Below are 24743 nucleotides of genomic sequence, written 5' to 3'. Positions count from 1 at the left end.
GTTGAAGAGAAGGTATCAGGCTGCATTGGTAGAGGGAATTTCCTCACCTGAGAGTTCCTGATACAGATGAAATCACAGGTTCTACTAAACACTAATTAGTGGAATGCATACAAACATACACACATGCATACATATACATATGCATATATATGTATATGTGTGTATGTACATACATATATACATATACACACCCGTATACATATGTATAGGTGAAGTCCATGTAAACTCTGAGGAGCCTTATCCCAACTCCCATTTTCAAAGATGAATCCTGGGTGCCTAGAGTTTGGCTTTCATTCCTTGCTTTTTGGTACTTTCTCTCTACTAGCCTCTCAGCCAAGGAATGTGACTGATATTTAACTGAAGAAATTGAGACTATTCACAGAGAATACCTTCTTTTCCCCTCATTCTTCTGGCATCATTCCAAACTATCTCCTCCTTTCTACCAGTCTCCGATGATGAAGTGGACATAACATTGGCAAAGGTCAGCCCTTCTACATGCATCCTTGAGGCAAGGCCTCCTGTCTGCCCCAGGAGATTTCCCCCATCATCATCTTTCTCTAATTTCTCTCTGTCTTCTGGCTCCTTCTCTGCTGCTTACAAACACACCCAAGTCTCCTCCATTAAAAAACAAAACCAAACCCAACTCTCACTAGATATTAACAGTGATAGCTAAAACATTTACGTTGTACTTTAAGATATGATCATATCTGCTGGCTATCATTTTTTATCTCTCCTCTTTTTTTCAGATAAATTCCTTGAAAAAGTTGCATATAGAATATTTCAAGCCTCAAATACTTCTTATCTAATTTTCTTCTAAACCTTTTACTGAATGAAACATCTTTCTCTCTTTCTGACTCTGCCTTCTCCCTCTCTTCTGTCTGTCTGCCTCTCCCTCTCTTGTCTGCCTCTCCCTCTCTTCTCTGTCTGCCTCTCACTCTCTTCTTTCTCTCCCCTAGCTCTTCTCTTTGTCTCTCTGTCTCTGCCTGTCTCTCTCTGTCTCCCCCACAACCCCACTGGTTTCTTAATTGACAAATCTAATGTTGTCTTCTTAATGGTTCTCTTCCTGAACCTCTCTGCACAACGGTTGACCTTCTTTTCAAAGATACCCCTCTTTGGGAGCTGCACACTTTAAAAACTTGGAAGCATAATTTTCCAACCTATTTTGAAACCTTCCAGAGAGTTTCAGTGGGTTTTGAACCCATTTATTAAAACCATAAAAATACAACATTTTCTGATTTGTATATGGTAGAAATGGAAATTTCCTAGCTGACTTGGAACAAAAATCTTTGTATAATTGATGGTTGTGTTTGAAAAATGAGTATCATGGTTTAGTAAACAGGCTAGTGATACACTTTTTCCATTAGGATGCACAAATCTTTGGGAGATTTCATTTTTAGCTATGATAGACATTACAGCCAAATAATGAAGTATATTGAACTTAGAATCAGACCTTTAAATTGCTATATCACAAAGTGATGTTGAAATTTTTAAAAAATAATGAAGCACATTCAATCACATTGCTCTCATTAGAACAGATCAGCATCACCTCTGTAATATACAATCTTAAGAATTGCCCAGCACAATGAGAGGTTAAGTGACTTACTCATAACTAGTACATGTCAGAGGTAGCATTTGGTCCAAGTCTTCCTGGGAGGCTAGCTCCCTTTCCCCTATGCCATGCTGAATACACTATTATCTCATTCTTTTAAATTTATATTTTTATATGTTTTATAATGTACGTATGTACATATTTATACACAAGTATACACATGTAAGAGCTGTGCTCGGTTTTTTTTTTTTTTAACTGATAGAGAGTACTTGATCAAATTTGGACAGCAGCAGATCCTTTAATTCCATCTGTTTTCTTTTCAAGGAATTCTTCCCTTCAACTTCAATAACCCTTAAAAACCTAGGACTTAAAGGCAGCAACACTAAACTTATTTCCTTAAAACTTCTTTAAACTGATTCATCCTTTATTCATGACATGTATTCACATCTAGAATATATTATTTCTGCAGCTTCTTCAATTTGCATGCCAAAGATCCTCACTACTTCTGGATTTCACAACAGGAAAGCACTGAACTTTCTGGTCTCATTGAAGGAAGAACCAGCTTTTTTCTTAATGGAATAGTCTCAGTTTTTCAGGAAAAGCAATTTTGGAATGAAGGGCTATTCCTTTTGATTTCCAGCATATCACATTCTGCTGTCTTTTTTTCAATTTTTGTCATTATTGAGTAGTCTTGAACAATGTTATGTGAAATGCACTTGCAAAATTCTCCTTGACGTTGTAACTCCGAAACTTGATGACTATATTTCCTAAGGAGTCAACTTTAGAAATTTTCTTTGTTGGTATTATGATTCTATAAATTTTCACTCTGCTGTTTCCAATCCTTCTAGACAATTTTCTAGAATATAGTATTTTATGTACCTAGAATATGGTATTCATATTCTTTTTTTCTAGGATACCAATAATTCTCAGATTATCTTACTGATCTCAATCTTTTAGCTCTGTTGCTTTGGCTTGGAAAAAATTGAAACCTCTCAATGTTACATTTTTACAAACAACTTAGCTCTATTATTTTTCTACTTGTGTATTTTTTTTTTATTCTGATCCAGTCACCCTGCTCCTCCGAAATTTTCTCATGTTCTTATGGACTTTTTCCATCAGGTAACTAATTTTATAGATGGCAGAGCTTTCTGTATGAATTATAATAAAAGATATATAGATATAAATGCTCTGGAAGGTCTTGTGATATGTCCATTACCTTTTCTAGAGGTACAGTTGCTATTACAGTCATGTATTTTCCTTTTGGAGAAGAGGTAACAAGGTACAGTAGAACAAGCACTAGATCAGGAGTCACCTCTTAATATCCCTGGACCTAGTATCTTCATCTGTAAAATTAGAGAGTTTAAATTAAGACTCTCCTTTTCTTTTACCCCACAGAGAACTGTATTGGGGTCTGAGGTTTGTTTCTTTGTTTTCTGGTTTTCTCATTTCATTGCTCTGTTGATTTTCTTGAAGTTTTTTCCCTTCATTTTTCTTGTTCTTCTGCTCTTTCTCCTTATTCTGTTTTATTTTTCTTTTTATCACTATTTTAAGGTGTTTGAGGGAGCTGGGTTTAGTAATAATCACTCATTCCCTCTTCCTGGAACTCCTAGGAGAAGAATTTCAGCAGGCCTTGAGTAACAAAGATCATTCTAGGCATGACTAATGAGCTAGGAAACGTACCAAGGGAGTTCAAGACCAGAAAGTTGTTCGGCTTGTCTGGAATGTACAATTCATGAGAAGTACTAAGAACTCCACCTGGAAAGGCAGGCTGGAGCCAGATTGTAGAAGGTCTTCAACGTCAGGCTAAGAGGTTAATGTTTTCTCTTTTAGCCCAAGGGAATTCTAGAAGGTTTTCTAACAGAGTAGAAACAGTTAAAAAAAAGGAGGGGGTGGAAAGGGACTTTACAGATCATGTATCCAACTCCTTCCTTGGATAACTAACTGTAGCAGTGGCACGGGCAATTATGTAACAAAGCTTATTGTGGCAGAGAGGACAGACAGCAGGAGAGAATGACTTCATTAATTTATTGCTTCGTCTTTGCAGCTGTTCTGTTCCCCAATATTCTGGTTAACAGAAGCATAAGTGGGGCAGCCCTGGGACCTGGGAACGCAGAGACAGTTGTGACCTACGTGCTTGAGTCACCTCCAGACTACAACTCCCAGGGTGCGTCTCGGCACCGTTACCTGTTCGGGCCACGCCCGCGTCTTGGCCTTTCCGTCCATCGCGTGTCTGGAGGAGAAGATGCTCCCCCCTCCTCCCCGCTGCCCCGCCCCGCCCCTCCTCCCCGCTTCCCCGCCCCGCCCCGCCTCGCCCTTGACTATAAAATCCAGCGGGCCTATGGTCGCCACTTCCCCTGAGCTTCACACTCCCACGTGCCTCGCCCCACCTTCGCGGGACCTACAAATCCTCGGGAGCGGCGTGCGCCTGCGCTTTCATCAGTACGCCGCTTCCCTCCCCTCCCCACCCAGCTGGAGCTTCTGAGACTGGGGCGGCTTGTCGCGTGGCCTACGGCGGCCGGCAGGGGGCAGCGGTTGTCGGTTCGCGGCGGTTGGCTGAAGGGGAGGGCAGGCGGGGCCGAAGGCGGGGCCGGGGCCGGGCCGGGGCCGCGGGCCGGGCCGTGCGGGCCGGAGCCGCGGGGCGGCCGGGCGCTCTGTGGCGGTGGTTGAGGTTGAGGCCGAGGAGATGGGGGACCGAGGCGGCGCGGGCGGCTCTCGGCGCCGGAGAACGGGCTCCCGGGCAGCGAGCGGGGGCGGGGGTGGTGGCGGGACCGCGGGGAGCCAGAGCGAAGAGGAGCCTCGGGCGGCGGCGGGAGCGGGAGCGGGAGAGGACGCAGGCGGCGCGGGGGACGCCTCGACCCCGACCGCAGCCCCGGCTTTCACCCGGACCCCCTCGAGGGAAGGAGGCGGAGAGGGCGTGAGCCCCCCGGACTTGAGGTAATGGACCCCTGTGACCCCTAGGTGACCCTTCCCCGTGACTCCTCCCACTGCCACCCCAGCCCCAGATTCTCCGGCCGCGGCCGCTTCCCCAGCCCCCTGCCCTCCCGGTCTTCCTTGGGTCCCGACCCTCGCTTGGCTTCCCCGCTGAGACTGCCCGGCTTCCTGGCTCTTTCCCCTCCCCCAGACTCTTCGGTCCGATCGTTCCCCCCCGCGGGTGTGTGAGGGAGGGGAGCCTTTCTCTTTCACCCACTTGTTTAAAACCCAAAGCCCACTGGGACGCCTCCTGACCCAACGAAGCCGGGCTGCAGCCCGGTCCCCGAGGCATTGGTGGGCTGACCCGAGAGGGAGTGCCGAGGAAAAGGGACAGAAAAGGAACTCCGCTAATTAAAGAGCTAGCCCAACGGAAGCGCAAAACTAGAAAAAGAGGGGAAGGAAAGTGGGAAAGTGTTCTCTGCAGGAAAGAGTCCTGAGAGGGTTCAGAGGACCGGGGAGTCGCTTGTAGGTGAGAGTTCAGAGGGACATTCAAGCCAGACCTTGAAGGACGGCCAGAATTCTGATGGGCCGAGGGAGGCACGAGCAAAAACGTGGGGAAGGGGTGAAGGTGGGAAACAGGGTGCATGCGGAGGAGGGCACAGCCAGAGAGGTCCGGACGCTAGGCTGCAACCAGATCTTGGAGGCCTTGAATGCCAGGCTGTCAGTCAGCAAACACTAAGGGCTTTCTATGGACTGGGCACTTTAAGTGCTAAGGAATTTGGCTTTTATTTTGTAGGAGACAGAAGATTTTTGAACCAGAGAATAATATAATCAGAACCATAGAAACCATAAAGATAAATCAGCCGGCACATGGGGGATAGATTGGACAGGAGAGGCTAAAGGAAGAGAGCTAACCTCTTCTACCCAAGGGCTTGTCCTCCTGAGCCACCTCTGGGTCCCCCATCTCCTCAGCCTCAACCTTAGGACTAAGCCAAAAAGCCCTTGGTCCCAGAGTTGTCTGTACAGAGTAGCAGACATAAAGGAGACTTGATCCAGGCTCCAGGACAGCTTTTGGGTCCTTTACCCTTTTATGTATCTTATGGAAAAGGAGCTCTCCTACATCTGCCTGTCAAGGTCTAATTCAAGCAAGCATCACTTTCCATCAGAACTCCTATTTCCCATTCTGTGAGGAAGAATTTTTTATACTGTCAAGCCAGCAAACTTTTAAGAACCTACTATGTGCATAGTCTTTATAGTCAGCTTTGCTGCTTCAGGGTGACTGAAAATGTAATATGAAACAAAATCTCATATGAGTATGAACACAGTACTAAGTGAGATTAAAGTAGAGAAAAGTCACTTCTAATTAAAATGATTAAGGGAGAGATAGCATTATTGAGTGCATGCTACGTGGGTAGGAAACCCTGGAATGTACATCCAACATAAGCTGAGAAATTGGAGAAAGAGGAGACTCCCTTTTTCCCTCATCCTATTTCACTATATTGGGGGCAGTTGCCATCTTGCTTAGAGGCAAAGGAATGGATGAATTGGTATGGGAAAGATCCTGCCAGATTGGGGATTCTGTGTATCACCGTCCTTCCCACATCTTCACCTATGTCCTGTTGCTGTCCTTCCCTGTCACCATTTGTCTTTTCAGTCTTTTTGCCTGCCTCTTTACTATCCCTGCCAACAGCAGCATCGTGGAAAGAGCACTGGACTAAGAGTCTAAAGATCTGGGTTTGAGCCCCAGCTCTGTCACTAACTAGTTGTGTCACTTCAGGAAAAGTATTTTAACAGCTCTAGATCTCAGTTCCCCTGTCTGTAAAATGAGGGTGATGGTACTTGTGCTGTCAGCTTATTTCACACGGTTATTTTGAGGATTAAATGAGATGATACATGTGAACTACTTTGTAAGCAGTTAAGTGGTGTCTAAATGTGTTTTCGTTATCTCTGTAACCTTCTCTTCCCTATTTTTCCCCAGTCATTGCCTACCCTATTACTGCTTTCCTCCTTTCCCTATAACAGTTTTTCCCTTATCACTGACCTCTCCCTGCCTTTTCTCATCATCACCCCTACCTTACCTTCTACCCTTCACTTGGCCCCATGACCTGTGGAGAGCAGTTTCTTCACTGTTTTCCCAATACTTCCTGCTCAGCTTGGGCAGGGCAGACAGTTCCGGTTTGGGGTGTAAGCTAGGTTCCTTCTACCCCTGTTGCAAGGTGAGGCTGTGGTTCAGGAATCTAGAAGGGATTGCTATTCACCTTCTGAATCACATCATTTATTCCCCCACCTCAGCTTCCTTATTCCCCATGAAAGCACTAAGTTATCAACTGGGATTAGAGGGACATGATCACTCTTTTCAAATATCAGAAGGTTCATCTTGGGGGTTGGGGGGGGGGGGTGGAAGAGGATTGGATTGAATCTGCTTGACTCCAGAGGGCAGAGCTAATAACATTAGGGATTTGGAGGTGGGCAGGACAGATATTAGCTTGTTATGTGGGAGACCTTCCTAAGAATTGGAGCTGTCCAACAATAGAGTAGGAAATTAGTTTCCTTGGAAAGTATGAAGTTGTTTTATCTGGGTGGTAGACTCCTTAGGGATATTGTTGCTTAGGATTCTTGCTCAGATGGGGCTGGAAGGGACTGTTCAGTCATCTAGTCTAGAGCTGATATTTTTTGGTTCTGGAGGTGAAGGTATAGGCAGAGGAAGGATTTGGTATTTGAGGACATGGATTGAGGGCCTCTGAGAGGTTACAGGGCCTGGTGTTTCTGAAGCTAGCAAGGAACAGAACTAGGATACTAATGATTTGGGTAATCAAATCACTGTTCTTCCTTTACTTTTCCCCCCCATTTTAACTGACTAAGCTAAAGGGAAGGTAACTCTTTGGGGGAATGTAACTAGTAAGGCTCCAGTCCAGTGGCTGGGAAAGCTAATGTGTGGCTCTCTCAAGGCAGAGGAGGGGGCATAGGGAGGGTATGAGGAGAATAGATATTTCTTGTTTAGGGCAATTTGGGCTTTTAAGTGAAAGGGAAATCTGATACTTTATCTCTTCTAACTTGTTTCCCTCTTGATCAATTACAAAGCTGCTGTGGGAGCAGGCTCTTTTTCAATGAAGAGGGAAATCTGGCCAAATATAGGGTTAACTTGTCAGCTCTTTTCATTGTTGTTTTCTTCATGGAGAGGTTAGGAAGGGGAGTTAGTTGCTCCTTAGCAAAGGCATTTTATTTAAGGACAGTGGAAGATAGCTATTATATCTGTCTTCCCTTTCAGAGTCAAAGTTCTAGAGAGGTTCATTTAGAATTGCTGTCTCCATTTTCTCGCCTCTTACTCAATTCTAAGTCCTTAAAGCCTCATTTTGGTTTCTGACTCCAACGGTGGCCTGAAACTGCTCTTTCCAAAGGCAGCTATTTCTTACCTGTTAGATCCAGAGACCTTTTCAAAGCTTTTATTCTATAGAACATCTAGATAGAAAGAGGAAATAGTTGAGGAATTCAAGAAATATATCACAAGCCTGACAGAAGCACAATAATTTAATAGTGATTGGGTACTTCAGTTATCTGGAGTTTTGCTGGGATTCTCTACCAATTTTGTGACCTGACTTAATGATAATTTCATCCTTTAAAATGTGGGAGAACCGACAGTATGAAGTTCTCTTCTGCTTTGGTGCTCCCTAGCCTATTAGAGATGTTTGCAAGGTGAAAACAGTGTAAATCTTGGGAGGAAGTGACTAGTCTCCCTAAAAGAGTACAAAGTTCTGCACAGTCTGACCTGAGCTCTAGGTTTTAGAAAACAGATTTTATGGGGTTTGGAGGAAAGACAGGTAAGGATCTCATGGAGGATCCTGCAGGGAAAGCCAGCTGAGAAATTCAAATGAATTCTACTTTGTAATTGGTAACACAGCCCAGGAAGGATCTCAGCAATAAAATTCCCAAAACATAAAAAGAAGCAATTTTGATGGAGGAAAAAATGGGATTTGTGTGATGAGATTGATGTGAATGCACAGGAAATTCACCAGGTGATTTGAAGTTTAAATCTAGGGTTAGAAAATGGAAGTAAGGGTAGAGCCAAGATGGCGGAGTAGAAAGACACATATACGCAGGCTCTCCCCACACAGCCTATAAAATACCTGTAGAGAGGGACTCTCAATAAATTTTGGAGCAGCAGAAGTGGAGAACAACAGAGTGGAGGAGATTTCCAGCCCAGGGTGACCTGAAAGACCCACGGGAAATATCTGTTGCACCAGACATGGAGCCCAGCCCAGCCTTGGCCACACGCTCTTGGCTCATGAACAGCCCTCGGGGGCGGAATCTCCAGCCATGGAATCCCCAGTCCCAGTAGCAGCCGTTTGCAGATCCCTCAACCCACAGGCGCCAAAGCTTAACTGAATCTCAGCCCCTCCAGTGCTGGCTTGGCAGAATTGGAGGCCGGGTGACTGTGGAGAGGTAACTGCTAAGATTCTGGGCACAAAAGTCTCTGCCTACTCCCAGACCAGTGTACACACTTGATTGTGCCACCTTGGAGGAACTGAGATTTTACAGATCCCCAGACTATACCCTACTCTTGACAAGAATCCAAAAGTGAAGTAACTGGTTGGGAAAATGCCCAAAAAAGGGGAAAAAAATAAGACCATAGAAGGTTACTTTCTTGGTGAACAGATATCTCTTCCCTTTCTTTCGGATGAGGAAGAACAATGCTTACTGTCAGGGAAAGATATAAAAAGCAAGGCTTCTGTATCCCAAACATCTAAAATAAATATTGAATGGGCTCAGGCCATGGAAGAGCTCAAAAAGGATTTTGAAAATCAAGTAAGAGAGGTAGAGGAAAAACTGGGAAGAGAAATGAGAGAGAGATGCATGAAAAGCAGGTCAACACCTTGCTAAAGGAGACCCAAAAAAATGCTGAAGAAAATAACACCTTTAAAAATAGGCTAACTCAGTTGGCAAAAGAGGTCCAAAAAGCCAATGAGGAGAAGAATGCTTTAAAAAGCAGAATTAGCCAAATGGAAAAGGAGGTTCAAAACCTCACTGAAGAAAATAGTTCTTTAAAAATTAGAATGGAACAGATGGAGGCTAATGACTTTATGAGAAACCAAGAAATCACAAAACAAAACCAAAAGAATGAAAAAATGGAAGATAATGTGAAATATCTCATTGGAAAAACAACTGACCTGGAAAATAGATCCAGGAGAGACAATTTAAAAATTATGGGACTACCTGAAAGCCAAGATCAAAAAAAGAGCCTAGACATCATCTTTCATGAAATTATCAAGGAAAACTGCCCTGATATTCTAGAACCAGGGGACAAAATAAATATTGAAAGAATCCACCGATCCCCTCCTGAAAGAGATCCAAAAAGAGAAACTCCTAGGAACATTGTGGCCAAATTCCAGAGTTCCCAGGTCAAGGAGAAAATATTGCAAGCAGCTAGAAAGAAACCATTCAAGTATTGTGAAAATACAATCAGGATTTGTTCGGCCTAGAGGCCGAAGGGCTACCCGAGCCTTTCTTACCTGTCGTCCAGGTCTTCGGAGATCAGCCGGATAACGTGTTGAGAGAAGAGACTTTCCAGAGTTGAACAGGGGTTAGGCTTTATTCAGGGTCTTAGTTACGTATCCATATGCAGGGTGAGTTCTTCCTCAGGAGAGAGGAATCCTCCTCCTCCCAAGGGGCAAGGATCATACAGCAAGAGGATGGGAGCAGGAGAGGGGAGGGACCCTCTGCCCTCTAAGGGCCCCTCAGTGCAAAGGAAGGCCTTCAGGCTTTTCTGTCCCCACTTAAGCTCTCCCAGCCACATAGTTTGCACGTGAATACCATGCTTGCTCTCAGCCCCTAGCTAATCAACAACAGGTGTGCTCAGACCACAGGCCAATCTCAAGAGTGGGATGTTCTCCCCAGCAAGTTTCCAACTGAGAAGAGGTGGAAATACACAAGATAGCCTGTGTTTCTCTCCTCAATCCCCAGCTGTTCCCTGGGGGGCCTCATGAGAACTCTAAGATTTAGAGGTCCTCACTTTTACCTGCCCGAGACTGTCCTCATGAAACTGAGCTTACACCCCTAACTAGGATTAACACAAGATCTAGCAGCTTCTATGTTAAGGGATCAAAGGGCATGGAAAGTGATATTCCAGAAGTCACTGAGTATAATACTTCAGGGGAAAAAATGGTCTTTCAATGAAATAGAGGACTTTCAAGCATTTTTGATGAAAAGACCAGAGCTGAAAAGAAAATTTGACTTTCAAACACAACAATCAAGAGAAGCATGAAAAGGTAAACAGGAAAGAGAAATCATAAGGGACTTACTAAAGTTGAACTGTTTACGTTCCTACATGGAAATACAATATTTGTAACTCTTGAAACTTTTTTCAGTATCTGGGTAGTTGGTGGGATTGCACACACACACACACACACACACACACACACACACACACACACACACACACACACACACACACACACACCAAGCACACACAGAGCACAGGGTGAATTGAATAGGATGGGATCATATCTTAAAAAAATGAAATTAAGGGCTGAGAGAGAAATATATTGGGAGGAGAAAGGGGGAAATGGAATGGGGCAAATTATCTCTCATGAAAGAGGCAAGTAAAAGACTTTTCAGTGGAGGGAAAAAGAGGGGAGGTGAGAGAAAAAACATGAAGCTTACTCTCATCACATTCGACTAAAGGAAGGAATAAAATGCACACTCATTTTGGTATGAAAACCTATCCTACAATACAGGAAAGTGGGGGATAAGGGGATAAGCAGGGTGGGGGGGACGATGGAAGGGAGGGCAATGGAAGGAGGGAGCAGTTAGAAGTCAACACTCTTGGGGAGGGATGGGGTCAAAAGAGAGAGCAGAAGAAATGGGGGGCAGGATAGGATGGAGGGGAATATAGTTAGTTTTACACAAAATGACTATTGTGGAAATCATTTGCAAAACTACACAGATATGGCCTATATCGAATTGCTTGCCTTCCAAAGGAGATGGGTGGGGAGGGAAGGAGGAAGAGAAGTTGGAACTCAAAGTTTTAGGAACAACTGTTGAGTATTGTTCTTGTATACAACTAGGAAATGAGAAATACAGGTAATGGGATATAGAAAGTTATCTTGCCCTACAGGACAAAAGAGAAGATGGGGATAAGAGAAGGGAGGGATGTTAGAAGGGAGGGCAGATTGGTAATAGGGGCAATTAGAATGCTTGGCGTTTTGGGGTGGAGGGAGGGGAGAAATGGGGAGAAAATTTGGAACCCAAAATTTTGTGGAAATGAATGTTGAAAACTTAAATAAATTTAAATACAAAAAAAGGGAAAGAAAATGGAAGTAAGGGCAGAAATCAAGATGAACACAGAAGGGTGGTACAGTACTAAGAGAAATGGCAGGAAGGCTAAAGAAGCTGCCAAGGAAAGCCAAGGCTATACAAGAGGCTTTATTGAGGTTCTTTTGGAGATGTGCTAGGGGAGAAAGAAGTGCTTGCTTATGCTGAAAAGGAGGAAGATTAGTGATGACCCAGGGAAGGCAGAGCAGCTCAAACAAAGATTGCTTCTGTTTTATCTGGCCAGGAGAGTGACCTTCGTTCACTCTTTGCCGAGAGCAAAAATGGATAACTGGGAGCTGATACCCAAGATAAGAAAGGGGAGCATAAGAAAGCCCCACCTGTACTCAAAGGATTAAAGGCACCTGGCCTAGATAAACTACGTGGCAGCCTGGATTATTGAACTGCTGTCTTATTGAGCCACTGGTGATACTTGAAAGAACATAAACATGATAGGTATGTACTAGAGACCTGAGAAATGCAATGTTCTGATTTTCAAATAGAGTCTACAGTAAGAACCTAGTGCTCTTAACTTTTGTAATCTGCTCTAGGATTTCGCCAAAATTAGAGATGGTAGGGAAACATCTAGAACAGGAAGCAGAGATCCTAAAGAGCCGTCACCACTCACTAAAGAGTACATCCTGCCAGCCTAAACTTACTTCCTTTTTTGCCAGTTATTCATTGAATTAGTAGATTGGTGGGATGCTATAGTTATAGTTTGCCTAGATTTTAACTTTGGCAAAGCATTTGATCCAGTTTCTCATACTAACCTAGTTGGAGAGATGTGGATGAGATGACATGCTCCCTCCCCTTATATGTAATCATATTGCGAGTTCTGCTACCATGACATCTCTCCCATCTGACAATTCTGTCATTCATGCTTCAACCAGGTCCTCATCACTTCTTGCCATGATGGAACACCCTCCTAATTGGTTTTTCCATCTAAGTCCTTCCCCTCTGTAATCTGTCTTCCTCATAACTGCTGAAGGGATAGTTTTAAAGGGTATATATGACCATATCACTCTCCTACTCAGGAAACTGTAGTTCTAGGGACTCTTAATGTGGAGTCCATAAACTTGTTTTTGTTTTATTAATAAATATGTTTCAATATAATTGTATTTTATGCATTTAAAAATAATAGTTTGAGAAGAAGTCCATAGGCTTCATTAGACTGCCAAAGAGGTTAATAGCACTAAAAGGTTAGGACCCCTGCTCTAGTGGTTCCCTGAGGTGTTTATGATCAAATACAGATTCCTCTGCTCGATGTTTAAATGTCTTCAATGATTTGGCTCTAGCCTACCTTTCCAGTCTGATTACACATCATCCCCCATTACTGTTGTTAGCTTCTGACAAACTGACTTCTTTGTTGTTTTCCTACATGCATGATATTATGTCTACTGCTTCTGAGCTTTTCCCTGGAGTGCTTTTCTTTCTAATTTCTGCCCCTGGGAACCCCTAGGTACCCTTTAAGGTCCACCTCAAGTACCACCTTAGTCCCTCAGTTGTTAGTACCCTCTCTACCCTGAAATCACATTGTATTTATTTTGTACACAGGACATCCTCAAAGACTTAGTGAATTTTTAAGTTATAGCTTAAAACTGCACTGAGATTTTTGGGGGGACATTCTGTTACATATTTTATTTACTTATCTGTGAATTTGTATCTTCTCATAGGAAGTAAGCTCCTTGAAGAAAGGAGCTGTCTCATTTACTTTGCATATAGCAGGTACTTGAATGAATGAAGGAAGAAAGGAAGTATTTAATAAATGCTTACTATTAGGTGCAAAACACTGTGCTAAGCCTAGGGTAAAAATAGAAAAATAAGACAGTCCTTGCTCTCAAGAACATATTCTAATGGAAGAAACAATGCACATACTTAATAAATGCTTGCTTGATTGAATTGGTTAACTTGCCACATTCAAAAAGTAATATCATTAATAGTTTTATCAGTTTGGCAGGAGGTTTCCCGTGGAATGCCTCAAGGATTTGTGTTTGCATCTATGCTTTTATGTTTATGAGCTATGCAGATGATACAAAGCAGGGAAGAGTAACTGTCGCTTTAGAGAACAGAGACATGATCCAAAAACATCTCAGCAAGTCAAAACATACGCTACTAGAAACGTATGTAAAGTCCTAGGCTCAAAAACATAATTCTATACCAGTTTGTCTGAAAAAGATTATGGGAGTTTAGTGGATCACGAGATCAATAAACTAAGTGTGATTGACAGCCAGAAACGTTAGTGTGACGTTGGGATGCAATAAGAGAAGCCTGTCAGGCCACATCTGAAATACAGTGTTCAGTTCATTTTAGAAAAGATATTGCTAAACTAGAGAGAGTCCAGAGTAGACAGGATGGTGAAGAGCTTTGAGTTTGCCCTATAGGAGGATCAGTTAAAAGAATTGGAGATGTTTAACCTGGAGAAGACTTTGGAGGTTATGGGGTATGGGTGGTGATCTTTAGTTGAAGAGCTATGGTGGAGAAGGCAGAACCAGGAGCAATGGTTCAGATTTGTAAAGTGGCAAATTTAGGCTTAATATCAGGAAAAACTTTCTAAATAGAACTATCCTGACAGTGGAATGGGATGCCTTAGAATGTAGTGAGCTCCCTCATTGGATGCCTCCAAGTCAAGTCTGGATGACTACTTGGGTTTGTTGCAGTGGAGATTCCTCTTTAGGTATGGGTTGGATCAGATGACTGCTAAGGTCCCTTCCAACTCCAAAATGCTTTGATTCTGGTATACTCTTCTTTTTACCTAAGTCCTTGTAGTCTTTCCTACCTTGGCTTTGTGACATTGCTCTCTTGGTTTCCATACTGCATAGTTCTTTCTCAGTCTTTTTGCTAAATGTCTCTTCATTGTGATCTCTTTGCCTTTCATAGTTTAATTTTTTGCTCTGTGCAGACAACTTCCATATCTACGTATTTAACCTTAATCTTTTTTTTAGCTTCAATTCCTTGTTACCAGCTACCAGTTAGACACCTCCACCTTGATGTCCTGTAAACACCTCAAACTCAGCATGTTCAAAGGGAAACTAATTTTATTTTCTCCTAATTCCATCCCTCTTCCTATTTCTGTTGAGGATACTACTATCCTTCCAATCATTCAAGTTCACAACTTTGGGAGGCATCCTTCATTCTCTCCCACTTCTCATAGCATGTCTTGAATTAATCTCCTTCTCTTTTCTCACATAGGCTCTACCGTGGTTCAGGCCTTTATTACATGCCCCAACTCTTAATAGTGTTGGAGTTGACTTCCCTACTTTTGGTTTTTCCCTTCTTTAATCCATCTTTCATGGAGTTGTTAAATTGATATTCCTAAAATACAGATCTGACCACATCATATTTTTATATGAATATCTTCAGTGGCTCTCATCTCTGAAATAAAATACAAGGTTTGGCATTTAAGGTTTTCCACTCTCCACAGTCTAGTGGTCACCCACTTTTCTGGTCTTATTTCATATTATTTCCCTTCATATACTCCCTTTTTCAGTCAGAATGACCTGCTAGCTTTTCTCCACATATAATATTCCACTCCTTGCTCCTTGCCTGTGCATAGGTGGCCTCCTACAGATTCCTTTCTTGGAATCCCTAACTTCCTTTGGGACATAGCTCAAGTGCCACTTTGTACAGGAGGAATGTTCAGATTTCCCCAAGTGTTAGTGGTTTTTCCTTCTCAAAATTACCTTACATTTTGTATAGATTTTTTGTGTGCAGTTATCTTTGTGCATGTTGTTTCCTTCCAATAGAGAGTAAGCTTCTAGAGGGAAGCAACTTTATTTTTGTGTTTGTGTCTCCAGGTCCCAGCATAGGACTGGAGGTACTTAATAAATAAATGTGTGGTATTGAGTTGGATAGAATCTTGGAATGGAGGCTCAAAGACCACTTGACAAGGGAAGGTTGGAGAGATGATTCCTGTTCAAGTTTAGGTGTACTGGATTATTGTTGTCAAACTCAAATAGAAATAGATCCATGCTGGTGCATGTTGACTTAGAAAACCAAGAGATAACACTGTGTTAGTGTATGTTTATTTATTTTGCTAAACATTTCTTGATTACATTTAAATCTGGTTAGGGTAGCAATCCAATCCATGAATTTCATATCTCTCTGCTAGATGACCTCTGAAGTCCCTTGGAGCTTTTGGCTGGGGTATCTCCATAAAGGAGGAACAAAGTCTTAAAGGTTGGGTAGAATTTTAATGGACCAAGACATGGTGGGAGGGCATTGCAGGTGATAAGTGAGCAAATGCCCGGAAGCAGCAAGTGCATGATGTCTAAGGATTACTAGTAATTCAGATTGGTGTATGGATAGATTATAGAAAGGGAGAGCTGAAGCTGGAGGAGTGGTTGAGAGGAAAGACCAGTTAAGATAAGAGAAGACTAAACTTTGGGAAAAGGGAAAAGGGAATAAACATTGACATAGGGCCTGCTAAGGGCCAGGCAGGGTTTTTAAGTGCTTTACAAATATTTGATCTTCACTAGAACTCACTTGATCTTCACAATAACCCTAAAGCAAACGGAGGTGGAATGATTTGCCCAGGGTCACACAGCTAGGAAGTATGAGGACAGATTTGAACTCAGGTCTTCCTGACTCCTGGGCTCAGTGTGCTGTTCACTGTGCCACCTAGCTGCCTGTTCGTTACCGGAAGTAAGTAGGAAGGGAAGGCAGAGTAGTCAAAAAGGGAGGAAGAAGAACCAAGAGGATGCTATGCTGTGGAATAAGAAATTTCCAGAAGGGAGGAATTGTTCATTAGTATCTAATATTATAGAAAAGATGGAGACTTTTTAAAAAGCCGTGGGAGTTGGCGTCACTAACTTTCAAGGGCAGTTTTTCACTATAGTTGGCCAGAAGCCATATTGCTAGGGTTTGAAAAGTGAGTGTCTTGTTTTATACTATAATGAAGTTTCTGACAATTCTTGATCATTCCCACCTGTAATCTAATTGGAAGGGAAAGAGAAAGAGACTAGCTGGTTGTGTGAATGTGTGTGTGTGATGGAGGAGAAGATTCAGTGTTACAAGACATGGTCTTACTTCCTTTGACTGGGGACTTCTATGGAGCTAGGCACTGTGAATGCCCAATAAAGAGGGTGTGGTTAGAGTTAGGGCCTATGCAGTGTGACATAAGATGGTCTTATCAGGGGCAAGCAAAGGTCATTTGTCTGTTGTCCTTCCTCTGGCTAATAAGTACTTGAATAATCCCTCCTCTCCTCTACCCTATCCCAGCTCCCTGGCCCTGCAGCATGGCCTGGGAAAGTTGAAGGTTTGTGAATGGCTCCTTGGAGTATTTCAGCTCAGTTCCTCAGATGTGAGTTTCTTCATTGCTTTGGGGAAAGGGTAACTTTCTCTTTGGTCTTTCTGGCCAATGTCTGTTAGGCCTCCCCATCTCAGTGAAGGCTTGGAATGCCTATTTCCTTTGAGTCAACTGCCTCTATTGAGCTGGAAGTCAGACTTAGAGACCTACAAGTTTTATGGCTAGAATAGAGGAGTAGGTGAAAGTCTAGCCTCCTAACCAATTTCTGAGTTCTGAAGTTTTTTTCTGCTCTGCTCACTTGGAAGATCCTGTCCTATATCAAATGAGATCATATTTGTAAAGCACTTAGCACAGTACCTAGCACATAATAGGTACTATATAAATGCTTATTCCCTTCCCCCTTTTCCTTCTCCCTTTTTTATATTCAAGAATTACTTTATGTTTCTGTCTGAGAAGCCTTAGAGTTTTTGCCTGATTTAGGTTGGAACAGTGGGAGGTACTGTTTCATGTTCCTTCATCTTTTCTTTTGCTTTCTATTCTCAGTGCTGCTTAAGCTGAGTAGTGAGAGTCTAGAACCCAAAGCAGGCACAGGGTGGATATGGGTAGTCTATTTTGTAAGTGCATTTTCTCACTGAACTTTGATCTGGAGGAAGAAGACACAGCCTGAAGAGCCTGCTTTAGCCCTGGCTGGTGAATTAAGGAGAGCCTGGGATTTCAAGCTAGCATTTGAAATTAGCTTCCCAGTGGTGCAACCTGGGTCTGGGCTGGTCCCCAATCCCCTAGGTTTTCTTGAGGAGCCCTTGTTATATAAGTGGTTTGCTCCCTGTTCTGAGAGATGTAGGTTCCCTTTGGGGCTAAATGAAGGAAGAATCTGTTACTGAAGACATCAGTATTCTTTGTAGAGCTTTTTCAAGCTGAGGAAAACAGCATCTTCCCAAGGAGAGCGGCAAATGGAGGGGTAGGTAGTATAGAGGAATCCCCAGGTTTTCTCAAGTTCATCTGGGACAGTTATGAGAACAGTAAGGGATATTCATTGAGGAGAACAATGAGGGACATTTGCCAGGCAGGTTAGGTGCCCTAACCTGGGAGGAAAGAGATATGACTTCCTAGCTATTGATGTCGGGTCCCTTGGACCCATTTGTGTTGAAGTCTTATGTTCTTATGTTAGCTGAAGACCTGAGGTAGCAGATACTGGCAACTTGTCTTCCTCACTACAATCCCTCTCATTCACTATGTTCCAGTGAGATATTAAGGGAAGGTTTGGGTGGTAGCCAAGGCCTCTGCATCTTCCCCACTGTGAGTGGCCAGGAGCCATGTCACCCTACAAGGCAGATGCCAAGTTTGCAAGACCTTCTGCTTGAGGCTTGACAGCTACCTACTTTATTAATGTTCTGTTGCTCCCTCTTCAAAGTGGGGTTACTGATTCCTCTTCACCCTAACATCAGAGGCACCAAGATGACCCTTTGGAGCAGAAAGTTAGAATGACTAGGTAAGGTAATGGTTATTGATAAAATAACATTTGGTGAAGGACATGAACAAACAATTCTTAAATTGCAAAGTATTCCTAACCACATGAAAGAATGCTCCAAATCACTAATAATAAGAGAAATGCAAATCAAAACAGCCCTGCAATTTCACTTCACACTCTGCAAATCAAAAAGATGACAGAAAATGACAATAATGTTGGAGGCTGAGGTTGTGGGGCAATAGACATACTAATTGTTGGTAGAGTTATGAAATGGTACAACTATTTTGAAAAGAAATTCTGAACTATACAAATAAAACTAAAATGTCCTTACTCAGAACCAGAGACTCTGTTACAAGATTTATACCCCAAGGAGGCCATTGATAAGAAGGAAGTCCCCATATACACCAAAATATTTGTAACAGCACTTTTTTTTATGACAGCAAAGAATTGGGAAAAAAAATAGATGCTCATCAACTGGAGAATGACTAAACAGATTGTACATGCATGTAATGGAATATTACCATGTGGTATGAAATGATGAATGTGGTGAATACAGAGACACGTGAACATCTACATGAACTGATGCATTGTGTCGGTGGACCCAAGAAAACCATATATCCAGAGACTGCAACAATGGAAATGGAACAAGCAACTCTCAAAATAAAACAAAAGTGAATGTAGCAAAATTAGACTCAAATGAAGAAATATGAGAGGACATTTCCAAACCACTTCTCTTTGTAGATTTGGGAGGTTCACAGGTGTTGCACGTTGCGTATGTTTTTGAACTTTTTCACTGCATTGATTGGTTGTGCTGATTTTTTTCTTTTTCTTTTTCTTTTGTCTTTAAAGAATATCTTTGTTGTATGGTATAGCTCCCTGTCAGGTGAGAGGGGTATTGAGTAAAATGATGATGTAAAAAACCCAAAGTACCTCAATAAAAAATTTAAAAAATAAGGAAATCTCATTTGGACAGGTATCAAAATAACTGTAACAAGAAATTGGAAAGGCCTCTTCCTTTCTTAAGCTGTAGTAGGAGTAGGAGTGGATAAAGGCTTATCCTTTATCCCTGTCAACATAAAGAATTGTCTTTCTCCTCTCCTGTGGGCAAATATGCATGTTGATACACTGTTGGATGAGCTGTGAATTGGACGTGCTATTCGGGAAAGTAATTTGGAGCTATGCACAAAAATTTAAGAAACTGTACATACCCTTTGACCACTAGGCCTAAGATCAAAGAAAGGAAAAGGACTCATCTGTACAAAATTTTGCAACTCTTTTTGTGACAGCAAAGAACTGGAAACTTAAGGAAGTGCCTATCACTTGTGTATGTTTGTGGGGGGAAAGAGTTGAACCACTTGTGGTATATGAATGTAATAGAATACCATTTTACTTTAAGAAATGATGAAGGGACTTGTTTTAGAGAAACCTGGAAAGACTTGTACGAACTGATACAGAATGTAATAAGTAGAATGAAGAGAGCAGTTTATATGATAACAATGATGTAAAGACAAATGACTTTGGAAGATTTTAGATCTTTAAGCAAATCAGTGACCAACCATGACTCCAGAGGATTGATGATAAAACATGCAGCCCATCTCCTGACAGAGAGGTGATGGGTTCAGGATATAGGATAAAATATATAATTTTTAGACATGGAAGATGGACAATGTGGGACTTTGTTTTGCTTAACTATGATTATTTGTTTTGAGGGTTGGGGTGTTTGTTTTTTTCAATGGGGAGAAGATAGGAGGGAAAGAAAATAAATTAATTGGAAAAAAAGCAACTATTCCCTCTCAATCCCATCATGACAGTTCCTCTGTATGCTTCTGTTAGCTTTTTGTTGCTATTATATGTATGTATTCAGGAGACAGATTTGTGAAGAAATGGCGAGTTTTCACAAGGGCCAGTATTAACTTTTCTCTTTTCTGTTCAGAAAACGAAAAGGTGAAAAACCAGGCTTCCTCTCTCCTAGGAAAATTATAGTACCAAATGAGCTTTCAGAACATTTGGGGTTCTCCTTATGGGGAAATAGGGACCTGGAGTCAATTGTCAGTTCGTCCCTTACCCTTAAAGTGAGAAACCAAACTGTTTTGGGTCCCTGCAGGATTTAAAGCAACCCATAAAAGATGACTTTTACATTGTACTCTGATTACCCACCCTGGACTCTAGTTATTCCTTTCTTCTTGGATCCCTCAAAAAATGAAGGTGGTCAGTTCTGTCTTCATTTGTATAGGTCTTAGGACATCATTTTGTTTTCATTCTATTTCCTTTCTATAACCTGAATTCACTAAAGTGCAAGTTGAGGAGTTGTGTTGAGATGAGAGGCATGTACCTTCTACCACTATGCCCAGTGCCTGACAGCAGCCCCTATTCACAGTGAAGGCTCAGATGCTGAGAGTGGTCTGAATGACTCCTCAAACCTTGCCACCCTCTCCCATAATACTTTTTTAAAAATTAATTCATTTTTTATTTTTAGTTTTCAGCATTTACTTTTAAAAGATTTTGAATTCTAAATGTTTCCCCCTCCCCAAGATGGCTTGCAATCTGATATAGGTTATACGTATGCAATCATATTAAATATATTTCCACGTTAGTCATGTTATAAAAGAAGAATCAGAACAAAAGGGAAAAACCATGATGAAGAAAAAAAGAAAATAGTATGCTTCTGTCTGCATTTAGACTCATCTCTACATGTGGATCGCATTTTCCCATCCCGTGATACTTTCACAAATTTGAGAGGAGAACTCATTTTGGACTAGGGTACAGGAATCTCACTTAGGTCTCAGTTCCCTGCATTTACTACATATGTTGCTGACTTTTCACTCGAATGTCTGTTTCCTATTCCCCTGTCCGTCCCCCAAATCTCCAGGTGCCACCGGTTGCAGGAATCGTTGTTCAGCTCCGCTAGTGGATTCAGCAACTACCGAGGTATCCTGAACTGGTGTGTGGTGATGCTGGTAAGTGACCTGCCAAGGCACATGGTGGCATTGGTTGAACAAATTGATTCTTGAAGTCTTCAGTGTCTTGCCCTTCCTTCCAGCTGCTTAGTCCACATATGAGCCTATATACATGCCATCTTTGCTTCTTTGTTCTTCTGTCCCTAGCTACATGGTGGAGTAAGGGAGGATGGGGAACTTATCTGAGCTCTTGTGTCTATCCAGGCAGACTTTGTGGTCAGCAGGTAGAGATCTGGGTCCTATACCACATGACTTGGGGTCATGCAATCATTAGGAAAGTGAGATATAGATGGTGATGCTGAGCTTTGTCCACTTTCAGAGCTTTGGGGGGGAAAGAGGAATAAAGAAATAGAACCCATCCTCAAGGAGTTCCCATCCAATGGAGTGTAAGTAAAATACAAATAGCACATTGGACAGACAGACCAAAAAGAGAATTTGTCAGTTGTGACCTAAGTTATGTATAGAAGTGCTAAAATTCACTAAAACAATCAGAGAAGTTAATCTAAACCTTTGTTGGGAGAGATATATTGAGGCTAGAAGGAGCTCTTGACTGATTCGGCACAGAGAAGCCTTTCTCACCTTGGCCTGTGTTATTTCCCTTCTATTGGGGCCTGCTATTCTGAATATCCAGTTCCACGCTTCCCTAGCTCAGGCGACCCACAGATCTGTTTATTGGAATTGCCCATGATAGGCAGCCGTCTCTCTTATGGGGCTGAGTGCTTGATGGGATACCTCTCTTTCTGCTTGTGTAGGGGAAGCTGTGGGTGAGGGGGTGGCTTTGTGAGGAGCTGGATAAGAGAGCTTACTGACTACATGTATACCTATAAATAGCTTGCTACGCCCCAGAAAAACTGTCCCTCATGGCAGGGGTCCAGCTCAGAGCTGTCTCCTGGCCATCCTGATGACAAAGCCAAGTAAAGCTGGTCCAAGCCTTCCCTTTGTCTCAGGGGAATCTGTCCTGAAATAGATTAGGAAGGACTTTTCCCCATTCTTGTCCTGCCCTAGATAGTACAAGCTTGGCTAACCCAAAGCCAGCTATGATGTTTTCAAACCCTCATAGTTAGCCATGGTGAATGCTCAGGGAATGGAAGAGGATGCCAGGGTTCTCTGAGTATTCTGGCAAGAGTTATATCTCTACCTCTTTTTTCCAAAGGAGTTTGGGAGTTCTGGCCTGGCCCTTGGCAGACCTCCTAGTAGGCTGGGAGGGGACTGTTTTTGCCTAACTCTGAGTGGCACTGAGTAGAGGCAATAGCCTTCAAGGCTGGGTTAGAATAAAGTGGCTGAGCCTCTAAGGATTGTCTCACCTGAATTGTGTATTTCTCTTTCACACTTCCCCTTATATCTTCTATTCTCCTTAGTCTTTAGCAGTAGGATTGCTTTGATGGCTTAGGCAGTTAGTATACAGGGCAGCCAACCCTTTGCCTCCCTGCCCTTTAGGGGCAGTGGGGACCCAGAATCAGGAAGCTTACCTGTCGGCAGGAAAGTGGTTGTAGCCTGAGAATTGGGATCGGGCTATCCTAGTCTTAGTTGTCATTAAAAAAAAAAAAACAAACTTTTATTAAATGTTTGATTATAGGTGACTCATTCCCTGCAGTCCTGTGTAGAGATGGGGACAGAGCAACCAGTTAATGAATTACTGCTCTGCAGGTTAGAGGTCATGCTGCTCCCCAGGTCTGGGCTATTCCTTGGTCAGGCCTGGAATGGGAGGGATGGGTGAGGCATATTAATCAGGATGAGGTACTCTAGGACATAGGCTGGACTTGACTGTAGGGTCCCTCAGTTAGGCTAACTCTTCCACAGATTTATCAGCCTTGAATGTCAACACCTTTTCTTCCCAGATCCAAGTTCTCAATTAGAGAGGGTCATTTTTTTTTTTCTGCTGATAAATTGGGAGCTGACTTTTCCTACTCTGGCATGGGGCAAAAGAAGGGACTATGGTCCTTCCACTCCATTGTGGTTCACTTTTTGAGGAGCCGTGGTTTCCTCCCAATACATCTTGGGCCATGATGAAAGGTTACAAGTCTACCAGTTTATCATGCATACAGAGATGTGAAAGGAGGACCCCGGATTCTCTCCTAACTGTCTAGAATTGGTGTGGGGAAGTGCAGTGACACTCCAGAAGGGGGAATACCCTGGGCATCGTTTGACTCTTGATTTTCTTTATTGCACATTGCTGACAATAAATAACCTGGCACTGATCCTTTTCTGACGAAAGGACCCTTCCTTTTTTTGAGCCTATAATGCTTGATTTTGCACAGGTGTAAGATGAAGTTCTGGAAAATGTCTCTCAGTGGGGCTTTGAGCACTTAGTCATCTGAAGCTTGTAGAGGAAAAAGGGAGAGCTGAGAACCTGGGGTAGGAAAAGTGTGGGTGTGCTTTGGCTCAGGGTAGATCTATTTATCCTAGTTCCTATAGGACAACTAAAAATTAGAGTAAGTTAATAGGAGAGTCCAGAGGAGCTTGAACCAGGGAAAGAAAGCTTCCTTATGCTTGAACGCTCCAAGACAAGGTAGTAGCTGAACTTCACCTAGATACTGGGCAGCAACCCTAACCGCTGACTAGTGGCTATTCCCCAAGCATGTAATTCAGGACTCAGAAAAGAGTCAGTGGTGAAATAGTGAAGTGCAGGCCTGTATAACCTTGGGCAAGTAATTTTGTTTTTCTATCACTGTTTGTTCATCTGTCAGATAAGCACATTGGATTGATCAATGCCTCTGAACCTTTTTAATTTTGAATATCCCATTTTAATGTCAAATTTCAGATACCTCCAAATGATGGAAGTTGTACTGTACATTGATAAAATATTTGACTGTCCATGGACTCCTTGCAGTAATGGCAAGTAAAAGGGCCTTAGGGTTGCCCACCTCAGGATTCCTAAGGACTTTTCTAGTCCTTTTAGCCTAAAATTTGAGATTCCTCCAAAATACTCCGGTGGAGATGGCTAGCAGACAGTTGATGAGGAACTAAAGCTGAAAGAAATTAGGGCTTAATATATAGATTTGGGAGTTATTTGTATAAGAATAATAACAGAGAATAGGGAGAGAGAAAAGAAAAGAGAGGGAGGGAGAAGGGAGAGAGAGAGAGAGACAAGGTGTATTTAGATGTATGGTCTTGAGGCATAGGACATTCTGTGATTGTTCAAAACAGTCATACTACTGAGGTGATTTAACAGAAATTAAGCATTTGTTAAGCATTTTTTTGAGCATTACAGAGTTTGTTTTAGTTGCCAGTCTCAAAAATTTGGTTTTTAGTATGGAGAAAAAACAAGAGGAATTCAGTGGAGTGTGATAAGCAAAGGCAAGTAGTCCA

At 42.5% G+C, this 24743-nt stretch overlaps 1 protein-coding gene across 1 annotated transcript in view; it reads left to right on the top strand.

Annotated features, from left to right (window-relative positions):
* The first annotated feature begins 4162 nt into the window (after nt 1-4162).
* DGAT1 (diacylglycerol O-acyltransferase 1) overlaps nt 4163-24743 on the top strand; it is a 35419-nt gene continuing 14838 nt past the window's right edge. Inside the window, exons 1-2 of the mRNA XM_072602704.1 lie at nt 4163-4483; nt 21347-21434. Coding sequence (XP_072458805.1) covers nt 4233-4483; nt 21347-21434 — 339 coding nt within the window. The 5' untranslated portion in view covers nt 4163-4232. The remainder of the gene's footprint in view (nt 4484-21346; nt 21435-24743) is intronic.

This window comes from Notamacropus eugenii, chromosome 4 (assembly GCF_028372415.1).
Source record: "Notamacropus eugenii isolate mMacEug1 chromosome 4, mMacEug1.pri_v2, whole genome shotgun sequence".
NCBI lineage: Eukaryota > Metazoa > Chordata > Mammalia > Diprotodontia > Macropodidae > Notamacropus > Notamacropus eugenii.
Note: the sequence above shows the minus strand (reverse complement) of the source record. Positions and strands in the feature narration are given on the sequence as shown.